Source organism: Nothoprocta perdicaria, unplaced genomic scaffold (assembly GCF_003342845.1).
Source record: "Nothoprocta perdicaria isolate Ctin4 unplaced genomic scaffold, notPer1 scaffold_44, whole genome shotgun sequence".
NCBI classification, from domain to species: Eukaryota; Metazoa; Chordata; class Aves; order Tinamiformes; family Tinamidae; genus Nothoprocta; species Nothoprocta perdicaria.
Genome location: NW_020455688.1, coordinates 2,756,090 through 2,777,835, shown reverse-complemented (window position 1 = coordinate 2,777,835; position 21,746 = coordinate 2,756,090). Strand labels below are relative to the sequence as shown.

Below are 21,746 nucleotides of genomic sequence, written 5' to 3'. Positions count from 1 at the left end.
ACCACAGTAATGGCATGAGCTTAGGGAGAGCGATGAAAGATTAACTCTTGGAAAACTAATTTTCTAGATTACCTGTCAATAAATGGCTAAGAAGATTGTATGCTTATGGCTGCTAACAATTAATAGGGGAAAGTATAAAGTCTGTTTCAAAGAAAAGACATTCCTTGAAAGTTGGCCACCTTCTATCCATTTGCTGTACATCTGACAGTCTTTACAACAGCAATATGTAATGGACTATCTGAAATTCGGTATGTGGTTGGAAACCTTGGCAGGGAACAACATAGAAATCTCACTATGGTTCATCTTCGTAGCAAGGAAACATTGGTGGCCTCTCTCTGAAAATTTATTTAAGCTCTAAAATGCTGAAAATCCCTCAGTGAGTGACTGCAGCCCCACTCTGCAGCCACTGACTTCCCTAATCTAATGGGTCAAATCCAAACAATAGCCATGTTGTCAGGATGTCAGCGAAACAGGAAGCCTTTCAAGACTTTAAATAGAGAATTTAATAGCGTAGCACCTAGGTGGTTTGGGCAATATGGCTTTCCCAAAGACCACTTTCATCAACTGATTTCTAGGCAACAGCACTAGAAAAGGTTTGTGAGTAGCTCTAAGAAAAGAAACTTCAAGGTGTCAAAAGCATATGATGTACTACAAAGCACTCTGAGGGATATTCAGACTTAATTCTGCAGGTTTTTCTTTCCATAGGACCAGCTAGGTGCCTGTGGCATTTATTACATGTCTTTTCCATATGTATAACCAAAAAGATCTTAGTATGTTATAACACTGATTGCCAGGAGTCCAGTATAATACTGTTAAGGGTTTGGATAACACAGGTACAGAGCGTGATTAAAAATAATTGAAAGAAATGATCCACTCAGTTCTAGCAACCAGAAATTTTCCAAAGGAGCATAAGGGCATGTGCTCCTCACTGTGTAACTTTGGCTTTCCTCTGGACTGCAGTTTCACTCAGTATGAGTTGTCTAAAAGGCTCAAAAAACACCAATACCTCACTTAAACGAAAAGATAAGGTATTAAGTATTTTCTCTTTCTTTTATTTACTCATGCTACTTTTCCATATTCATTATATTTATTACTGTATTTGTAAAATACACTAAAATTCCTGATTCAAACCACTTTAGTAGACTTTATTTATCAGGAATATGTGAATTTCTCATCCACTCTTTATTTTTGTAATATGTTTCAAAAGGGACAAATGAAGCTCAAGGAGCTATAAAGGATGATTTTGCTTTTACAAGTRGAAATTATCGAGCCCATTATATGTTAACTTCATTAAAATATTGTTCCCAAAGTGAACAYTACTTTGAGTATTCATTTTCCAACAAAAGCAAAACAGACCCGTTCATCTTTGGCAGGTCCCTCCTCAAGCTCAGCTTATGCTTCCTGGATAGATTATTTGCTAGTTTCTAGCCTCAGCCATAACAATAAAAGTGTCTTCTTTATAAAGCATATTTAAGCTAAAAATGTATGCTGAACATGTGTAGGCTATATTGAATCTCAAAATTTCTGCCCAAATGGTCTTTGCTTGAAAAACATCACGTTACGGGAAGCTAATGGGGAAAGCAGGTTGTGGGTCCATGGCAGAGGGCCTTGCAGCTCCCTGAATTTCCACCACGTGCTGAAAGTCCTCAGGAGGCTGGGCCTCTGCTTGGGGACACGAGTCTCCTGGTTTGTGGGTGAGTTAACCAACAACCAAGGGGCCAACAGGCGTCAAGAAATCTTGTGGCAACAGGGAAAGGTGGCTGTTCCTTATAATCTAGGGGAAATAATTAAATATTTCCTTCTTCTTGCATCAACTTTTTTTTTCAGAATTGCTAGCTTCCAAATTCAGAGTGCAATTTCRCAATTAAATCTGTTCTCTTCCCTTTTCTTTTTTTCTTTTCTTTTTTGACATTCCTCCCAAGTTGTGAATTCCGGCAGTCTCCCTCTGAGGCCACAGTGTTAGGATCAGTGGAAAAGGGTTACAAGGAAGGTGGTTTCCCTGGAGCTGTGACCAGTACCACAACTCTGGTGGCCCCAAGAGGTCCCTGGGGAAGGTGAGAGGAGCTGGAGCTCTGGAGGCAGCTGATAATGCCCCAACCCCACGTTTATTTATGGCACCTCCTAAGGGACCCAGATGTCCCCAGCTCCCCACACTGCCCCTCCAGTGCAGTCTGGTCCCTTCTCGCCCTTCACAGCGTAGCTGGGGTTGGRGTTTGCTCTCCATCACACACCATTCTGCTCAACGCCTATGAAACTGCAGTCTCGGGAGTAAGTTTTTGAGAAAGAGTATGGATTGAAAACATCCCTGCCATCACTGGGTCTGCTGCTTTCAAATCGATCACAGCATATTATTTTATCCTATTTAAAAATGTGCTTTGTGGGCGCAGGGGAGTGGAGGAAATTATTGACAAGAAACATAAATGCCGGGAATTTAACTTGATGCATGGTATTAATCCAACAAATGTGATTCTTATCCCCCACAAAACATCTTTATTTTCCTGTTGTTCAAACTTAAAATGAAACAATCTCATTATTTTGACTTCTCATGTCAATTTGTTGATAAAAACTGATTTTTAAGGATTCTAGAATACAGATCACTGCAATGATTTGAAGATTAAAGCTGTCACGTCTCCTGATAAACGGAAATACAAATAACCAAGTGTATTTAGGCTATTGACCAGACGCTAGCCCTGAGCCAAGCACAGTATGAATGTCTTTATGTTTGCTGGCAGTAAACCAGCTTCTCTCTTCTCTCTGTTTTGCACAGTCCTACTAAGCCAATCCTCACTAGAATGAGCACAAAATAAAATGAATAACAGCTTTTGTACATCAACAACATTAAAATGGGAAGAAGCTTGGGAAAGGGCCTCCGACGGAGAAGAATGCTGATAAGTGTGAAACTGCCTGATTGGTAAGCGCTACCTTCTAAACATAGACCAGCCAGGCACAGAAGAGATTTTCGGAAGAGAAATGCAATCATGGATTACACACCAGCTCATCAGAAACTGTTGCTGACTGCAGCGCTCAGAAGACATGCATGAAAAGTCACATTTGGGGAATAAATTAAAAGGGGTGTAGTTGTTGCTAGATAAACATATGTAATATATATGCATTGAAGAGGTTTGTAAATGTCATTTTTTTTATTCAGATAAAGAAAAGCAAAAAGCTTTAAAACCTTTCATAGTAGAGAGGCAGTTAACTCCAGACTATTCCTATCCCAGTAGCCAAGAAGTTGATAGGAATTAGCATTAAATTAGCATTTATAAATAGACTCTCTGAATGTTTTCATCAACTAGTGGAAAAAACATAACTTTTACTGCTACGTTCCTGCACTTCGTTTACTTCACTGTATAATAAGTTGACTAAAAATGTAAAGCTTCTCAATTTTTACTGCATACGTGCTCCAATTAATCTATGTCTGTAACAAACTTAAGACTGAAAAATTATTTCTGACCTAGATTCTAGTTCTATGAAGCATATATAAGATATGTCTCACAGAATGTCATAATACTCTAATTTCCCAAACCGCATAGAGTGATGAAATAAAAGCACCTGATTTTTTTTTTTTAATAGGAGAAARTAATTTACCCCTTAAATATAACATGCAGCTCCCTGCTGCAAGGACATTTCCATAGCTTTTCTGCCATATAACCACTGTGCAACATTAACCTGTGCCACAGGCAATTAGACCAGGTGACCTAATGATCCTTTCCAGCCTTAAAATCAACTGTGATAGTAACAGAACAAGCAAATTCACACCATGAAGAGGTGCGGGTGGCTGGGACGGGTGCCCAGGGTCCACCCGTGGGCCCCCAGCTCAGCATCTGCACCGCCAGCACCACCAGACACGTGGGGCATCAAGAAAGACCTGATAGACATGAGCAGTGAGGGCTGTGAGATAAGAGATTTGCAGGGGAGGGAAGCAGATGAGAAGCTGTACTTGATCATATTGTCAATAAATGAGCACAGGGATTTAGATAACTCTCTTATCTAACAAGGCACCGGTGTGGCCCTGCTCACCTCAGAAACTGGATGCCAATGRGGATGTTTGGCAAGCAGTTTATGGGTGAATCTGGGAGGGAGTTTTAGAAAACACTTCCTTTGAACCCAAACCTGCACATGTAGCTGTGTGCAGGAGATGCTCCTGACATCCTTGGGAGCACAGTTAGAGCTGATGGGAAATCCCACCCAAACCAACCAACCCCCACAAGTAAATTCCCAGCACCTGCTGCTCAACTAAAGATGAAAAAATAAAGTATAATTTCTACACAACACTGCATAAACTCACTAAGCTCCCACTTCCAGCAGATATTTCAATGTGATTAATTCATCCAGTGTTAGCTGGGAAATGCACATCCCTAAAGGCTGAGGGCACTGGGGAGATCCTGGTTGTGCTACCGCATCGCTGCCGTCTTCTGCTCCTTCGGTTCACCTATACCCCAAGTTACTGCAATCATGGCACTTCTGCTGTGACAGAAGCTATAAAAACAGGGTTTTTCTGTACTATATTATTTTGTTACGGATTTCAGAGTTTTGCGTCTTGGTGACTGTGTCATGTAAAGCCCTTTCTAAATATAAATGTCGAAAAAATGTGTCATTGCAAGATCTTGCAGTCCTGCCAGGACAGCTCAGCCAAAAGATACCATTTGTATGTAAACAGAAGCAAAGACTTTTGCGGACGTTCATCACTAAATGTTGATTCAGTATTAGTAGTATGTTTTTATCTTTATAAATGTTACTGCTTTCCCACTCCATTCCATCGTAATGTGTCAACTGCGTGTAATTTTTTTTAAAGTCAACAAACTGTAAAGAAAACTGTTGGAATACCTGATTTTCTGTAAAAAAAAAAAGAAAAAATAACAACAATAATTTTTGTTACTTTAAAGTATGCTTGGTATTAAAGTACCTAATAAAGTTCAACAATGAATTTTGTAGCATACTAAAATAAAGCGTGATAGTGCTTTTCTCCAGCTTATCTGTGGTACTGGCTGCTATTGTTGCAATTCCTGTCCTTCTCCTAAACACAGGCTTGCCCCCCTCTTACCTTCCTGCACCTTCCCAGATTCCTGGGGTTAGCCAAGTCCAGGCAAAATCCGGTTTCCTGCTGAGGGTTCAGCCACATGCTCTAGGTTTTCRGGTTAAGAGCCACTCTCTTAGGTCATCATCATCATCCTTCTGTACCTGACTATATTGGAGCAACAACATACAGTTCCAGGTTACTTTGCTACATGTTAATTTAGTTTCTAACTAGAGGATGGCAATTGCAAATAAGGTACTTTAGAGTTAATTATGATTAAATAAAGAATTGCCAGGGTGATGAAATCATATCCATTTAAATAGACAATGCACTTCAGTTATTCCTCAATACAGCAGAAATCTCAAACAAGCAACCTGGAGTCCCAGCAAAGCTCAGGAACTGGTTCTAATTTCATTCATGAAATTAGAATGAAGACAAAAACCCTTAAGCCTTCAGGGCTGCCTCGGGTGTGCATTGCCCCAGAAGATGCACCAGGAGGAGACAGACACTTTGTTCCAGCAATAGGTGCTGGACCTGCAGCCCTCATGGTGCTGATGTGACGGCTAGAAATGATTGGGATAGRGGAGTTTAGCAGTTTCCATACTCCAAGTTTCTGCCTTATTTTGATGTGAGCATCTGGATAGCACCATCCAGCTCTGCTTATCCTAGGGAGGGAAATGTCACATTGGGCCCAACAGCTTTCTGCTCGCTTTCACTCTGCTAATCAGATGTCCTTCATACATTTAGGAAGTTTTATTAGTTTTCAATTGCAAAGCTGCTTCTCTGGGGATTTGAAATGAAGGAAGAACTACCTTCTTTGTAATGAAGGAAGAAGCAGCAACAACAACAAGAAAAAAAGGCAGATTTATCTTGCTATTTTTTTATATCAAAAAAAAAATCAGTTATATGCTCAGCTGTTTCCAAGCTGTGGCTGTTGTTGGAGCTGGCAGTAGTTGAATGCATTAGCTGAGAGGCCACACCTGCAGTGATGACCCACACTGACTTGCCATCCTCATCCGATCAGAGCAGCATTTCCATAGTTTCACAGCTGAAGGTGATCTAGAATATCTAGCATAACTCATTCCCTACAATCAGGTTTCCCCAAGGGGTTTTAGGACAGAAAGGAATTTTGCTCTGTTTTCAACAACACAACAAATGCCAACGAGCAAGAACTAGCTCTCCTATCCATCTTCATCTGCTTTCCTCCCTTAATTTAGTAAAACCAGTAGGAATGTCATGGGTATATTCTGGACTAAAGCAAGTGCCTGCTGTATCTGTGGGGATGCTCAGATGGCAAGAGAAAAGCATGGAAAATGCCCTGATGCCCAGGCAATGAGATGAGATGGAGGGCATGAAAACAAGGGAATTTGGGGGGAGAGCTTTTAGACCATATCAGCTGCAACACACGTCACCAAGAAGACAGCAATGTTATTCAGTGCAGCAGAGTTCCCTGAGCACTTTGGAAGGACAAAGAATAAAAGAACTCCAAAATTCCAGGAGAGCTTCCAGGTTAATATGTGCTGCCACTGGCTTTCAGTTTTAACTGCACTGCAATACAAAATTTCTCTTTTGCTGTTTTTAATTAATTTTACATCCAGGAATCTGGAAATTGCTCAGCCGCAAGACAACGCAGGGATGCTGGAAGCAGAGCGCTGCGCATTGTGCATAGCTGTGCTGCCATCTAACGGGGCTTTACCTGCCAGCTGCTCGAAGTGCAGCACTGCCTTTGTGTTTATAGAAACTGGGATCATAAAAATAGCATTCTGCTTCCCAGAAAAAAAAAAAAAAAAAAAGAGAGAAAGAAATANAGAGAGAAAGAAATAGAGCGGCCTAAGAGGTAAGCAGCACCATCCAGACTGCTGCCCTGTGTTCCCCAGGGACAGTCGTCTGCTCGTCTGGTGAGTATGACTACAAATCCTCTTTTGCCTTCTCAGGCAACGATGGGGGTGGTGATGACATTTTCTTGGGTGAGGATGACATTTTCTTTCCTCTTGACATATGACATCCTTTTAGGCATTCGGGTGCRCTCAGCGATGGCCGTGAGATACGCTGCCTCTCTCCTGGTTCACTGCAATCTTGCTGCATTATTAAGGAATCATTAGTAGACTTCTACTTTTCCAGTTTGTAGCTCACTAACAGTTTACCAGATGCTGTTCCAAATTCTTTACTACACAGATGGTTTGATAGACTATATAGACTTGTTCTCCACAAGTGATTTTCTGTAGATCCTCTCTCAATTTCTTCCTAGACAGCTGTTCTGCCCATTGCATTGAATCACTTACCTAGAACCCATGATGCTGACGGGTCAGTCAGGATGAACATGGTCTATATAGAGCACTCAAATCAATATAAAGCAGCTTGTAGGAGGACTACCTTCTGCGATGACTAGAGAAGAGCAAGCAAAGAATCTCTCAACTGTATCCGACCCTCTGAACTCTACAGAGCAGACTGAATTTGTAAATTTGAGCAGTGGGCCCCACTTCTCAAGGAACAGGARGACTCAGCAGAGTACAGGTCACCTTGGGAAGAGAGCAGGGAAATATGGAAATATGGCTATGGAAATAGCTCAGGGGTTGAGCTGAGCCTTGGGCCAACATGTGAGAGACCTCACAGAAGAGATGGGACTGGGAAAGGAGAACGGGAGCTCTGAGAGAAGGAATCCCATACACTGCATTAGTGAGACCTTCCTAAGCCCTCCAGACCCACTCTGAGCTTCAGCAGAAGCTGGATAAGAGGCTTGTTCATGAAGCTCTCCATGGTGTTACTGCCACGGGGAAGAGATGGAGGGATGAAGGAGCAAGAATGCAAAGCATCAGAAAGAATGGAAAAGTCAGGTCACTTGAAATGAACTCCTGTACCAGCAGATGTTTACTGGTCAGCATTCCTCCAGATCACCCTGTTGTAGCCACAGAAGTTAAACTAAACATGCGTGGTGAGCTACAGGTAAATAGCAGGGGACTCACCAGTATTCCCAGAGGAGAMAGAACATGAAAAATTGATAGTCCCTAAAGGAACAGGACGTCAACTTCAGGACCTACTCTGATGTCATTTGCTGTGAACATACAAATGACATCTAACCAGCATGAGACTGGTTAGATTTACCAGACTGAACGCTGGGAGAGGAAAAAGGCCCTAGAAGAAAAACAAACAAGCAAAGAGTCTAAGGGCCATGAAGACAGTAACACTGAACAAGAGCATGCTGTGAGGAGCAGCCTCTTCCTCTTGAGGGCAGAGGAAAAGGCTTCACAACCCCTAGAGGCAGCTAGAGTCAGAAATAGTTGGGGAACAGAGTGTGCTAAAAGGAAAAGGCCTGAGGAGGTGACAAAGTCCCAAGAAAGAGACTGGGAAAGGTCCAGGGTCAGGATTGGGGTTCCCAAGGAGCTTCTCATGAGGCAGTTCCCAAAATGATAAGCAGGATATCAGCACACTTGCATTTACCACGCATTTCATGCTGAGTTCCCTGAAATATACTACAGGGTCTTGTCAGAGGCATTAGACAACAGGACGTCACTGCATGTATTTAAGCCAGTTGCATGGCTCTGCCTGCTGCTTTTGCAGAACTGGAGTCACTGTTTCCTTTTGCACTCTAGGGAATTACCTATCACACCAGAAAACATTCTGTCTGGCCAGTAAATTACAGTGAGACTCTATGGCCAGTTGTCATTTTACAAAATAAAATACGAATTTACATGTCTTTCCCTTTTGGCTGCTTCTCTATCCTTACAAGACATTCCAAAAGTTGAGGAGCAAAATGTGAATAATTATTATTTAAAATAATAAGATGATAATAATAGTAATAACAGTAATAAATATCCATGCCCAATATACCTGAAAAATTCACAAACACAGTCTGCTCTACTGGTTTTAGTACCTGGTGAAAGTGGCATATTGGGGGTTTTTTTGTAAGAGTTATGGGRGGGATAAAGAGTCTGGATAAGGAGCTTTTACTGGCTGGGAAATGTAGAGGGAACCCTCAGACACCAAGCTGCATGTCTGAGAGGCTCAGAGCCACAGCGCTGCAGAATTATTCATGTTGGAAGGGACCTGGAGAGGCCTCTAGCCCAACCTCCTGCTCAAAGCAAGGTCAGCTCTGAGCCTAAGCCTTTCTCTGATCTGTTCTTATAACCTCACAAAGGTAGAAACTGCACAGAACCTCTGAACAAGCTGCTCCAATGCCTAGTTAGCTTCATAAATGAGGCAATAATGAAGTAAATATTAATCAGGACAAGCAGGCTTGTGACTTCCGAGCTGTTGCTATAATGTATGTTGCTCTGTTCTCCAGTGAAACCATTCCAGTCCTCATCCAGTGTTTTTCTAACCCTTGGATACAGGCACAGAGGTCAAACTTTAATATATGCACAGTGCTAACTTGTGAGTTTCAGATTATATTCTTGCAGCAGTTGGAAAGGATGTATTTCACCCAAGTTTGCACAATATATCTAAAATAGATAAAGGAGAAATGGATTTTCCCCCTAGTTTTATCACTGTGCTGGAGGAATAATATAGATATCTAGACCAAAATGTAAATTATTGGTCTGCAGTCCTCATRTTCACAGCTGTGCTTTCTGCAGAGCTCCCCAGCCAAGAAGAGCCAAGCCATGGCTACCAGAGCCATGCCTGCAGCCCAGGTGGCAAATTCAAGAATTGTGGTTGGTCAGTACTACTCTTTCTTTGGTTTCAGGATGTGTAAAAATATAGATCTTTCTGAAAACCATACTGTTTAAGGGTAAAGTGGAAGAGCCGTAACAGGATATCAGGCTAAGCTGGAACACGCTGTTATACAAATCTGCTGTTGAGGTCCACACTGAGGCTAAGCTGGAACACACTGTTACACAAATCTGCTGTTGAGGTCCACACTGATGTCAAAAGTGATGCATTCACTCCTTGTGCTTAGGTGCAGCTTGGTGGAGGTAGAAGGACACGTATCAGCTTGAGGGTCTAGAGGTCCCTGACGCTCAAAGTGGAGTTTCCTTCCACACCACAAATTCTCTCTAATCTAGGACCTCTTCTCTGCTGCTTGAGGAGATCTTTCCAGATGGTGGRGAGCTCTTCTGTCTTGCTGTTTTTGTTATCTTTTTGTGTAAAGTGAGTTTCTAGTGCTAAAAATCATGAGGGAAAACAGGAAAACATGCATAACATATTTTAAAGGTTTCTAAACCAGAAGGCAAAGACAAGATTTCAAGGCACACCTGTATTTAAACCTCATTATTTTTAAGCCAATATCTGTAGCATGATGCACCTCATTTTAGTACTGAGAGCTGCAGCAGCCACTAGAAAGGAGACTCCTCCTGGTGCAGAAACAACCYGTCAGCCAGATGTCGTCCCAGGCCAGAAGATGAAGTAGGAGCCAAGGGAAGATCCCGACGCTGCGCCTGGGCGCTGTGCCAGCAAAGCCAAGCCCGGAGCAGAGGTTTTCCCAGGTCTTGCAGCTTCCTGTTCTCTCCTGTTCCTTCCTTAGCACATTTGTGGGCTAGGGTTTACAGACAAGACTGTTGAGCCAAAATCCAGCAACTTGTTGCCTCGCCTTCAACCTCTCCTCTCCCCGGGTGACAGATGATTAATATCAACAAGAGACCTGAAGCAAAGGAATTTAYTGAATGCAACAGGATATGACAGGAAACTTTCCATCCTGAATGATCATTCCAAGAGCTTGATGGAGGGAATATGTCTGTGAAGACAGAASAGATCAGAGTCCCTGTACAGAAGCCCACAGACCAAACCTAGCTGCTAGGTGACAAGCACAGGGGCACCTCCAATCCCCCAAACCAGTCAATGCCAGCTCAGGGCCCTGAGACACTGATCTGTAGAGATTTGGGGCTTATCCCAGAAGGRAGGGGCAGAAAATCAGTAGGGACTGAGCACAGAGGGCCAGGATTTCACCGCGGGGTTGAAGGAGCCCTTGGCAGCCATGGCAACAGGGAGATTTATTTATTCAGCACGTTGCAGCCCACAGAGACCGACACGATCCTTTCCTGGGGACTGGTCAGCTGGGAGAAGATGAGCATGGATATTGCCCAAGCCAARGGCAGCATCCCTCCCTCTCACATCGCCGGTCTCGGGCAGCAGCACTCACATCCCTACGTCCGTCTGTCCGTCTGCAGCTCCCCAGACCCGCTGCCTTCCCCTTGCAGGGGCTGCATCCTGAAAGCAGGGCTCCCTGGCCTGGGTGAGTCAGAGGCAGGTGAGTCAGCTGGAAATGCTGCCTGGGAAGGGCAGGGAGATAACTCCAACTGCAGAGCTTTTTAATCTGACAACAAAGCCTTCCCTGCACTTCAAAGCCGAAGCTATTCAGCAAGACAAATATGGCAAAAATGTGCACGTAGGAGAGTCAGCCAGCGCTAGCCCACGGGGAGCTCCCTCTCTTTCAAGCTCCACATCAAGATCAGCCATTGTTTCCTTCCACAAAGCCAAGTTTTGCCCTTGATGGAGATTTTTTTGAGTGAAACAGTGCGTTCTGAGCAAAACGGTGCAGTGTGTGGCACGTAAAACCTGGACAACCTTGACAGACAGGCTTTAGTGCTCCTTCCTGCTGCTCCTGGAGGAGCCAGTGCTGCCAGTGCTGGCAGGCAGGGCAGGACAGAGCAGGGAGGGACTGGGGATGGCCGCAAGCTCCGTGCAAGGAGAGCACACATGGGCACCAGCCCCTGGCTCAAGGCTGTGTCCTCAGACCCCTCTGAGTCTGCAAACATCTGCAAAGGGGCTARAAGGAGCGAAAAGAAGAGGCACGGGGGGGGAAAGCAGCCTAAGCCGAAGGATGACAACGATCAGAGTCCATTTGCCAGTGCCCTCCGAGCAGCTGCTGGCTTTCAGCTGTCCTAAAACACGTTATGCAAATGTAGGATGATTACCCCGATTTAACTGCAAAATTATTTCTAAGTTTAATTAGTTTCATATGAAAATAAGGCCAGTCTTAGCTGATTCTTGCTGAACAAGAAAGGGCTGCAGATTCAAAGTTAGAATGTTTGTTGCAGAAAATTATGTGTAGTACTAAGGAGATCACTTAAATGCAACAGAGCTGGGAGAAAAGTACACGCTGCCCCAAAATTGTCTTTCCCTCCGTGAGCTCTGCATTGCCTCAGTTTGGCTTTTATGGCTGTTTGGTCTCAGGCCAAGGAGCTCTGGATTCCCGAGGAAGCGGTTCCGGGAATGAAGGCTGCTCCTCGGCTTCCCCTCCGGCTGTGAGGAGGAGCGGGGAGCCCGGCTGCACCCACACGCGGCGCGGCCCCCCRGCACGGCGTCGTGAACCCAGCTGCACCGAGAGCAGCGTCTGCTGGTGCCGCTGCAGCCAGGGCCCCTTTTCCCCCCCAGCTGCTTCTTTCAGGATAGACGGCYTTGCTCCCCAGGTGTGCAGTTAGATATCAAGGGGAAGCTTAGCATGCTTGTGCTGCCAGCTTTTACTAGTCCCACCAGGGAAACCAGCCAAGTCCTGTCTTAAACTTGTGACGAAAGACCCAAAGTAAAAAAAAAAGCACCAAAAAGTACTCAGGAAACCACCCAGCATCGCGTAGGATTTGGCCTCCCTGATTCTCCGGTTGCAGACGCCCAGAGTGGAGGCTGCCCAGCTGCAGGTGCCCCATGGCTGTGGTGCTGCCCCATAGCCATGGTACTGCTCCATGGCTGTGGTGCTGCCCCATGGCCATGGTGCTGCCCCATGGCTGTGGAGCTGCCCCATGGCCACGGTACTGCCCCATGGCTGTGGTACTGCCCCATGGCTGTGGAGCTGCCACCTCCTGCTCCCCCAGCACTCACCAAGTGAATAACAACAGGCAGCAGTGTCACTGGATCCCAGCAAGCAGCACACGGAGCAAGGACGGGCTGTGACGGAGGCCTGGGGCGGCTGCTGGACCGCCCCGCGGAGCTCTGCGTGCAGCTCTGCCCTTCTCTGAGCCCGCTGTCACCTCCAGTCACTTTCACAGCCTGCACAGAACTAGGGTTTGTGTTTATTCCATTATTTATTCCCTATTTCCCAGCTCTGCCGTGTCTTGGCGCAGACACAGGTGCTGCAGCCGAAGAGAGGCTGTGGTGGCCCGGGCCAGAGGAAGCCCTTGTGCTTCTCCCTTTGCAGGACTTTTCTCACGGCTGTCCCCGTCACCCGGTGGTTTTGGGCACCTTCCCTGCCTTGCGGCAACATGAGCTTCTCCAGACTGCCTGGACAGGCTTCCCAGGCAGCTCTGGAGCCTGGATCATCCTCATGAGGCCCAGGCAAAGAGGGCAATTGGGCAAAAGCCTTTTTGCCTGGCTGCTGCCATACGGGACAAGGCTGCTGGTCTGTGAAGCTTGGAAAGCAAAGCAGGAGGCAGCAGTGTCCAGAGGAAGCCCCGAGGAGCAGGAGGACACCAGCCACTCCTGCAACACCTCTGCTGCGGCCACCTCATTCCTTTCCACATGCCTCCTGCTGCCCCCAGTCTGTGCAATTCCAAATGACACATTTGGGGGGATTTTCTTYGGGATGAGTCTGATGGAGCTGGGAACCCAGCTCCAGGACTGTCAGTTCCCCAGGCTAGGACTAGCCTTGCTGTTGGAGGCCGGCTGTTCACTCCGAGCCATGTGGAGGGACATGGGCCCCTCCTAACGCTGCTCCTCAGGAGCGGACAGAAATGCCTAAGTGCACCCAGAAAATAAGGCAGCATTGAAGGAAAGGGGCATAAAAGAGGAATGCGGAGTGTGAAATGAGTGCGGRCTCCCGCAGTGCCCGTGGTCAGCAGAGAGGGCTGGATTAGCTCCCAGGGGGCTCAGCCCACCCCGACTACCTTCCTGCACCGTTCAGCAGTTTACCCGGGCACCAAATCAAAGCAGGACTGAGGTGGCACAGCAGCAGAACGGGCTCGTACACACCACAGATCAAAAATCAAACACCTGCTCGGCTAAAACAGTGAGAGTGTTTCCTTATATCTAATCCACTGATAAGGAAGAGATATGAGGACAGGGACAGCACACCTGGAGACTGAAGACATATACTCCAAAGTCCTACGCGTGGCTTATTATTTACCAGCTCAGCCCTGGCTGAGCGTGCYGGGCGGGTCACCTGAAGGTCTCCTTGCATGTAAGGGAGACGCACTGAAGACTCCAGGCAGGGTTTGGAGCCCGTTCGTGCAAGAGGAATGCCACGAGGCCAAAGGAATCACCTTGTCCCTCCCTTTCYCGCCACCATCCACCCCAATCCCTGAGCTTGTCCACATGTTGAGGAGGGGGATTCATGGCAAAGTGCTACATCGCTGCATCCTGCAGCCACTCGGTGCCCCCGTGGGCACCTTCCCAGGACACTGGTGCTTCACAGGCTGGGGGAAGCGGAGGCGGGAGCRCCTGGCCGAGCCTGGCACGGCCGGCCCTGGTTCCTGTCCTCATCTCTGGGGCTCTTGCAAGAGTTTCCAGTGCACAGGATGGGCTGGGCCGTGTTATCAGGGTGGCTGTCCGGGTTTGTGTTTTCAGGGAAGTCCTCTGCAAAGCGGCGCGCTCGCCGGAGGCCGGATCCCGCCRCTCCCACGCTGGGCAGCCGGGCTGGCCCCGGGGCCTGGCCCTGTCGCCACCCGCTCTCCCTGCTGGGCCAGCGTCTGCTTTCATGTGGGCGCCAGGACCCTGCCTGGTGACAGGCAGCCTGGCGGAGCCGATGCAGCTCCCCAAGTCACTCGCACGACAACACAAGCGACACAAGACTCCCGGCTTGCCAGGGCTGAGATTTGCCTCTCTCAAGTGTCCCTCCTAGGAAGAGAGCAGTGACCCTCCTCTCCGCGCCACAGCCCCGCCGTGCCACAGCAGACACGTCAAGCCAGGGCTGATTCTTTCTCTCAGCCAAACTGCAAAATAATTCTTTTTTTTTTTTTCAGGCTTTGTGCCTCCCCCAGCAGATCCCTCAGGAATCACGGCCCTTTCCTTGCATGGCATTTGCTCCACCACGGCGTGGGCAGGGCTGCATTGCCAGCAATCCACAAGCAACGGGAATGCAGACGCGCTCGAGCCTTTCCAAGCAGACCTTTCCCGGCCTCTTCTCACGCATTTTAGGCTGAACAACAACTCTTGCTAAGCGGGCAGGAAACCAGGGCTGCTTCCTGCTCTGCAGCCCAGCCCTCTGGCCCCGTCGGGAGCGCGCGCCGTCCGGCATTGCCCTTCGGAGCAGGTCCAACCCACCTGCTGCTGCTCCGGACAAGGTCGGTTCCCTTCCCAACCTCCTCATCCCAGCAAAGACCAGCTCGCTGCCGCCGCACAGCAGCGCTGAGAGGTGGATGAAGCTTCTCACTTCAACATGGGCTTTTCTAAATCCACTCCGTTTCCTGCTCGCATTTCCTGAAGACTTTAGGTGACTCACCATAGGGCACAGCAGAAAAAAAAAAAAAATGATGTCAGTCTGGGGCGTTTTTGAAGCAGTCTCTTGGGAATGAACTCTTGCTTTTAAGCATGACCTTGTTATAAGCTGTTTTCTCACTTGAGTGCCCCAGGCGTCCTGAATTTAAGAATGTGAATTTATCCCATCTGACTGGTGGTACCCTCCACACATACAGAAAACAAAGCTGCAGATAAAATTCAGAAGAAAAGAAAAAAAAAGAAAAAAAATGAGAAGGTTAAGTAATTTGGYTGGATACGTAGCTCTGTGTTCATGACCAAGGAGGGTTACTTCATGCATGGGCATGAGTGAGGCAACCGAGCAGTTTTTGACCACATCAGGTTTCAAGCGCGTTTGGGCTATTGGGAATGTGCAGAACTGGAGGACCATTCCCAGAGCTGGGCAGGAACAGCTGGGCGAGAGGAAGGTGCCGTGCCAAAGACTGACACTATCAGAGAGCTTTGGCTTGAAGGGAAACACGGCAGTGCAGAAAGGCTCTGACTATTTATTAACTTTTCCAGAGAGAAAAAGTAAAATTAGACTTCAAATATTTGCAGGGAAGAGAGGAAAGGGAAGTGGAAAGGGCACTGAGCGAGCAGGGAGGGAGTGGAGAGCTCAGAGGATGAGTGGTGGGTCAGCATGGTGAGGGGACGTCAGGAGGGATGGTGATAGGACCATAGGGCAGAAGAGCTTCTTGCCCCCCATGCCAATCCCACTGTGCATGAGCCATAACCAAAGCTTCCTCCTTTATGTCCCCGTGCAAGATTTGCAAAACCACGGGCTCTCAGAGAAAAGAGCAGAGTCTGAGCCACATCCCTTCCCATGCGCCGCTCCCACCACCTCGCTCTGCCTCCCTCCAGCAAACTGCTCATCTTGGCCCTTGCCACCCTCGTCTGGCAGCCGTGTGCTGATTCCTGGGCTTTTCCCTGARGGCATCTGACATCCTTCCCTGATTTGCCCATGAGCTGCCCCGGAGAGGTTTGGCCTTTGGTCTGGGCAGCTGCAAAGCATTAGCGCGCAGCGGAGCAACGCGGAAAAGGCTTCCTGCCATTCAACCCACCCGGGCTTCAAGACGCTCTTGAATTAAACCCTTAAGAGTAAGTGTTGGGATTGACTTCAGGGTCAGTGCTGCCTGTAGCAATTTTGGTTTTACTGGCACAGAATTGTATTACTTTATCAGTGTCTTGAGAGGCTCTATTTTTTATCTTTTCCTGGCTTTCACAGGTCCTTGGGATGTCTTTGCCATTTCACATTAAATTAAACAATTTCCCCAAGACCTCAAAATGTTCTTTTTTTTTTTTTTTTTTCATTTCACAGACCTGCAGGTATTCTTTCAAAGGCAGAGACAGTCACTCCAAATGTTTTTGCTCATTCTTGAGTGCAGCTGTTGTCCTTCAAAATATTGAGCAGTATTTTGTAAGTAAAATGTCCYTTTCTTGTATTCACATATTTTAAGAATTTGTTTAGATTTAAGCATTTTGGAGTGTAAATGTCCCATTCATCCTCTGATCATTGGCCTTTTCCTTTCATGATGCTTCTCCAAGTTGTAATGATCATTTTTATTATTCTCCAAATCATACCAAGAAAGTATCCTAGCCCACTACACGCTCCAAGTAGGATCAGCTACGCATTCCAGATATGTTAAACTCTTAGCCAGTTTTAGCAAGGATCATTACTTTCTAATGACAAAGCTAGAAAGCATTCCTCGCTGGAGAAGGTGCTAGATTATTTATTTCTTGTCCTGCTGCTGATTATCTTTAGCAGTTCTCATGTTTCATTTCCAGAGTGCACTGGAACTGGTTTGAGGTGGACTGAGTTACCCCTGTTTGGAACGGACTTGATTTAACTCCTGGAAAAAGTGATGCAAGTGGGGAAAGCAAATGTGGCCCTGAGGAGCAGCCAGTGCAGCCTCCGCTGCGGCTGCTGCTGTCCTCTGGCACGCAGAGCAACGTGGACATGTCCACCCGTTTGCCAGGGTGTGCATGGGGGGAAATCACCTCCTAGCTTTTCCCTCCTCTCTCCATGGCCAGAACTAATACGGCTTCGGGATAACCCCCTTTATTAATACTATCACATAAATGCAAGGGAAGAGGAGCTAGGATGGGACTGGGTAGCCAAGCAGCACTGTGTCCAGCTCCAGCGCAGACTCACTGCAAACAGGGAAGAGGAAAGCACTTGTAGAGCCTGCCACTTTGCAGGAAAGTGTTTCCTCCCCAAGCCTGCCAGCCTGGTAGAGCAGGAAGTCTGTAAAGCAGCGAAAATTTAGGCCCGAAAGTCTCCTCCTCAGACCCCTCGGCACTGCAGCTGAGCGGGACCCCAGGCCGCGGAGGCGCCGCCAGGCCCAGGAGGGCTCCGGGCACTGCCTCACGGCCGCAGGGAAACAGGACAGGCCCCTTCCCGGGGCTCCGGCTGGCGCAGGCCGTGCCCTTTCTCCAGGGAGCTTCTTTGCATCCGTTTTGCTCAAGCACAGSCACCCGCAGCTGCCGCTGAGGCCGGCGCTGCCTTTGAAGACCACCCTGCTGTGAAAGCCTGCGGTCACACACAGCGAGGAGCCACAGTGGGACGCTGGCCCCGCCGCCAGGCATCTGCCCTCGCCCTCTCCCTTCCACTTGGATTTTSATTTTTACGAGCCCAAACATGCTTTACCCCACAACATCCCCCCAGCGAAGCCGCGTGCTCAGAGCCAGCCCAGCTCTTTCGAAACCCAGGCCAGGCCTTTATCTTTCCAGGCATCTTGCTTCCCTGCTGTAGCTGCCTGTTTATCCGCRTGAGGAACGTGGCTCCGCGGAAGCTGGGAGCCCCAAACCAGCTGCTGCAGCCYCTGAGGGGGCTTTGCCCCCTGCAAGCAGTTCACGTGCCCAAGGGACTCAATCATCAAGACACAGTGAAAGCTGAAATGCAGCCACCCAACAGCCAGCTAGTAGCACCGAAATGCGCTTAACAACTGGCTTTCCTCGGGTATCTGCAGCTTGTCCCTAGCAGGAGAAGGAGGGGGAGAGGGCAGAGAGTCTCTTGTGCTGCTTGGAAAAGTTTCCCAACCCTCTGAGAAGGTGTTTGGAGAGGGGCAACCCTTAGGAACCTAAAGGGCAACTCATGTCCCTGCATTTGGCAACTGGTCTGATTCCCGTGATGGTCGTTGTGGTTCCTCAGGTGGCCACCTGCCCCATACCTCGGAGCTCTTACCCATGCGCTGCTCATTGAAATGAACTGTGCAGCTCTGTGTATATAGACGAAAAGTAACTTCATTATTGAAGTCAACTGACCTTGTCTGAGACCATTCTACAGGCCTGAGTGTCCCTCACTCGTCCTCCTGAAGCCTCCCGAGCACCATAGCTTCATCCAGGCTTCCTCAGGCTTCAGCAAAGGCTTCTGAGACAGTCAATCCAAGCTGTCAATAGGACCAAATTTACCTTCCCTCTACATGTCAAACAGCCCATCTAGCTTTCTCCATGTTTCRGACAAAGGAGACTTGCAGCTGACATACAGAGCATGTTACTAGCTTTTATTTTGTTTTGTTTCTCCAGAAACCACTTACTAGGAATGCAGACCTGCCGGAGCAGATCAGACACCAGTCTGTCTTGCCCGTATTTTGTGGGCACTGCTCAGTCTCTCTGGCCACGTGGCTCTGCTTTCAGAGAAGGATTATCAAACCCTGCAGAGAGCACTTATCCGTAAGAGAAAGGCTGTTCTTTATTAAAGCTTTAATTATGCTTTGCAAGAAGGTGCAAATATTGGTAGATCAGTCTACCAGCAATATCCTGCAAACAAGCTATTTCTGTTTTATTATTAATGATAGCAGATGCCTTCAAAGCACTGAATCTCAACAAACTGAAATGCTTAAGCTTGTTTAACCAACACATTAAATTATTAATTTTTATGATAGTTATTTAATCAGTTATTAGGAATTTTGGAAGTGCTGCTCTAAGAGTGAGATATGAAAAAACTAGTCAAAGAATGTAAGAAGGGCTGAGTTTGCTATCTCCTAGTTGTATAGTTGCATACTACAGCATGCAATACATACACACACACACATAACTATATATATGTGTGTATAAATATGGTGCATATAATTGCACTATTATTATTCAGCACAGCTGTATATTGAACAGCATATTGGTATTAAACATACGTTCTTTATAGAAATGATTACGCAGGTATAAAACCAAGGGAATTCAGGTCACTGAAACAGCACAAGTTCTTCCTTGCCTGCACCTAGCTTTCCTCMTGTGCGTTACCTGAATTTTGCATAGGGCTGAGACATTTTGCTGAAAACACTTCTGAGGGAAGTTATTTTAATAATCAGGTTTAATTTTTAATAAGGATGCTAAGAAGTTTGTTAAATGCTGTGGGCATGCAGACTGATGGCATGAAATCTGAGAAAATGCRTACAGACCAAATACCTCCCAGTATTGCAGAGTGGGGAGAAGAGTGATTTTCRGTAGGATTAGGGCAAAACCCCAATGATTAAGAAGGGCACCAAATGACTAACATTGACTCACTGCCTTGGCATGATGCAGTTAGGTTCCCTCCTGTTATTTTTAGTTGCATTCATGTCTGGTTGTGACATGCTGTCAGCAGCTGAGCAGTTTGAAATATGTTAGCCTGGAGTCCAAAAGCTTCTTGTGTGTCCTTTGAAACACAGACTTTCTTTTTCCTTTTTTAATTTCCTCACATAACTGCAAACTTGTTTTTCTCCTGCAGCCCCACATAAGCCCCACTGCCCTTGCGTTTCAGCTTGCTAGCACCAGTGGAGCTTTTGCCCTGTTGGTTATTTGCTCTTGTCCCTTTCTGGCCACTTGCTCCAGGCCAGAGGAGGGCTTTTCTCCTATCAAATCCCGCTGAGGCCTGGCGGGATCAGGGAAGTCTGCCAAAGCACCGAGATGCTCATGTTTTGTTTTGGAAACCCACAGTGGAAGAGCCCGTTTTCTGGACACTCCGTCTGCCAAGGAGACACTTTGACCTGGGATATAAAAGTAGTCCAGTACTTTAGGAGCTATATTTGTGCATAAATCCTACTCATTTTTTAAAGGAATTATGTGATTTCCTACCTCTTAGTATCTCTCCTCCTCATCCCATGAAAGAGTGGAGCTGTTTTGTCACCTTAAGATCTCCACTGTACAGAGGAAAATTTAGGGAAGAGCATTGACGTGGTCTGCTTGATCTTAAAGAGACAAGGAAGATATTTATATGAGAATAAAAGCTAATGATTCTTTGGGTAAAATGGAGGTAGATATGAGAAAATACAGTCAGGTTAGTATGTAAAGTACAGAATTACGCAGAGAATTATATCTAAACTTAATGCAGAAAAAGGGCATTAAAGTTGGGCCTAGGCTTGGGGAAAATGGATGCTCCAACCTGCTCAGGACCTGGCAAGCCTGGATGGCTTTTCCTTGGATGTTAAGAGAGCAGGATGGAGGCACTGTGTCCACAGGGATCTTATTCACTGCTGGGACAAGAAGTACTGCCAGAAGCTGGAAAGTGCTTAGGAGCTGCTGCCTGGACATGTGTTTGGGAGAGGAGCAAGGAGAAAATCCAGGAAATTGAAAGCAAGCCAAGTGCAAAAGGAAGGTTTGGGAGGGCGGAGGAGGCGACACTTCTGGGTAACCTGCAGACTCACTAGATATGGTTGAGATGAGGGATCTGAAACATTATTGGGCTGGTAAACAGGTTGGTAAAGAAATAGAAACTGATGTGCTTCAGAGCCGAGTCCCTCACAAAATGCTGCGTTATAGGCAGAAATCAAGATTGTTTCATATTTGTCCCTTAAGAAGCTTCTTAGACCTTCTCTGAAGCAGCTGGTCCTGGCTGCTCTACCAACAGGATACTGTAATCCTGTGTGTTTAGCTGGGTTTTAAACTCCCCTTGAGATTATGGGAACTCCGGTGAATTGAATGAACAAATCCTGATCCAATATTCAAGGTAAACAGTATCCTAGATCAAAATGCAGAGCTGTTTTCTGCCAAAAAGAGTGGTGCACCCTCGCACAAGGGGACAGTGTCCTGCCCGGCACGGCTGTGGAAACCCAGTATTTTTATCTGCACAGAACACATTTAGCCTTGATCCACCTTCGAAGGAAAGGCGTGGATTCGCTGGGCCACAGCAGGGGCCAGCAGGATTGATGGATTGATTGAGTTAATTAAGCATCGTGGCTTCAAATGGCACTTTTCTGCGCTTGGGAATCAGTGTCAAGGAGGTCATTTAGCTACTGGCAAAGTCACGTATAGAAGATAAAAGAGGCCAGTCCTATCGCAGGGAAGGCAGTTATCTTCTCCTGGCAGCAGGTTGACCAAGAAAACAGTGACACGAGGTGAGGACACACTGCTCTCCTAAGCATGCACATGAATCCCAGTTGACATTCGATAGGGCCAGTGCGTTAGCAGCAGCACTCGACCCCACCATTTCAGGAATTTA

General features: G+C 46.9%; 1 protein-coding gene across 3 annotated transcripts in view; it reads left to right on the top strand.

Moving 5' to 3' along the window:
* The window catches only part of LHFPL3 (LHFPL tetraspan subfamily member 3), a 232,929-nt gene extending 227,996 nt beyond the window's left edge, over positions 1–4,933 (top strand). For all 3 annotated transcript variants that reach the window (XM_026046395.1, XM_026046398.1, XM_026046396.1), the window contains one exon: positions 2,768–4,933. In XM_026046395.1, coding sequence (XP_025902180.1) covers positions 2,768–2,796 — 29 coding nt within the window. In that variant the 3' untranslated portion in view covers positions 2,797–4,933. The remainder of the gene's footprint in view (positions 1–2,767) is intronic.
* The last annotated feature ends 16,813 nt before the right edge of the window (positions 4,934–21,746 follow it).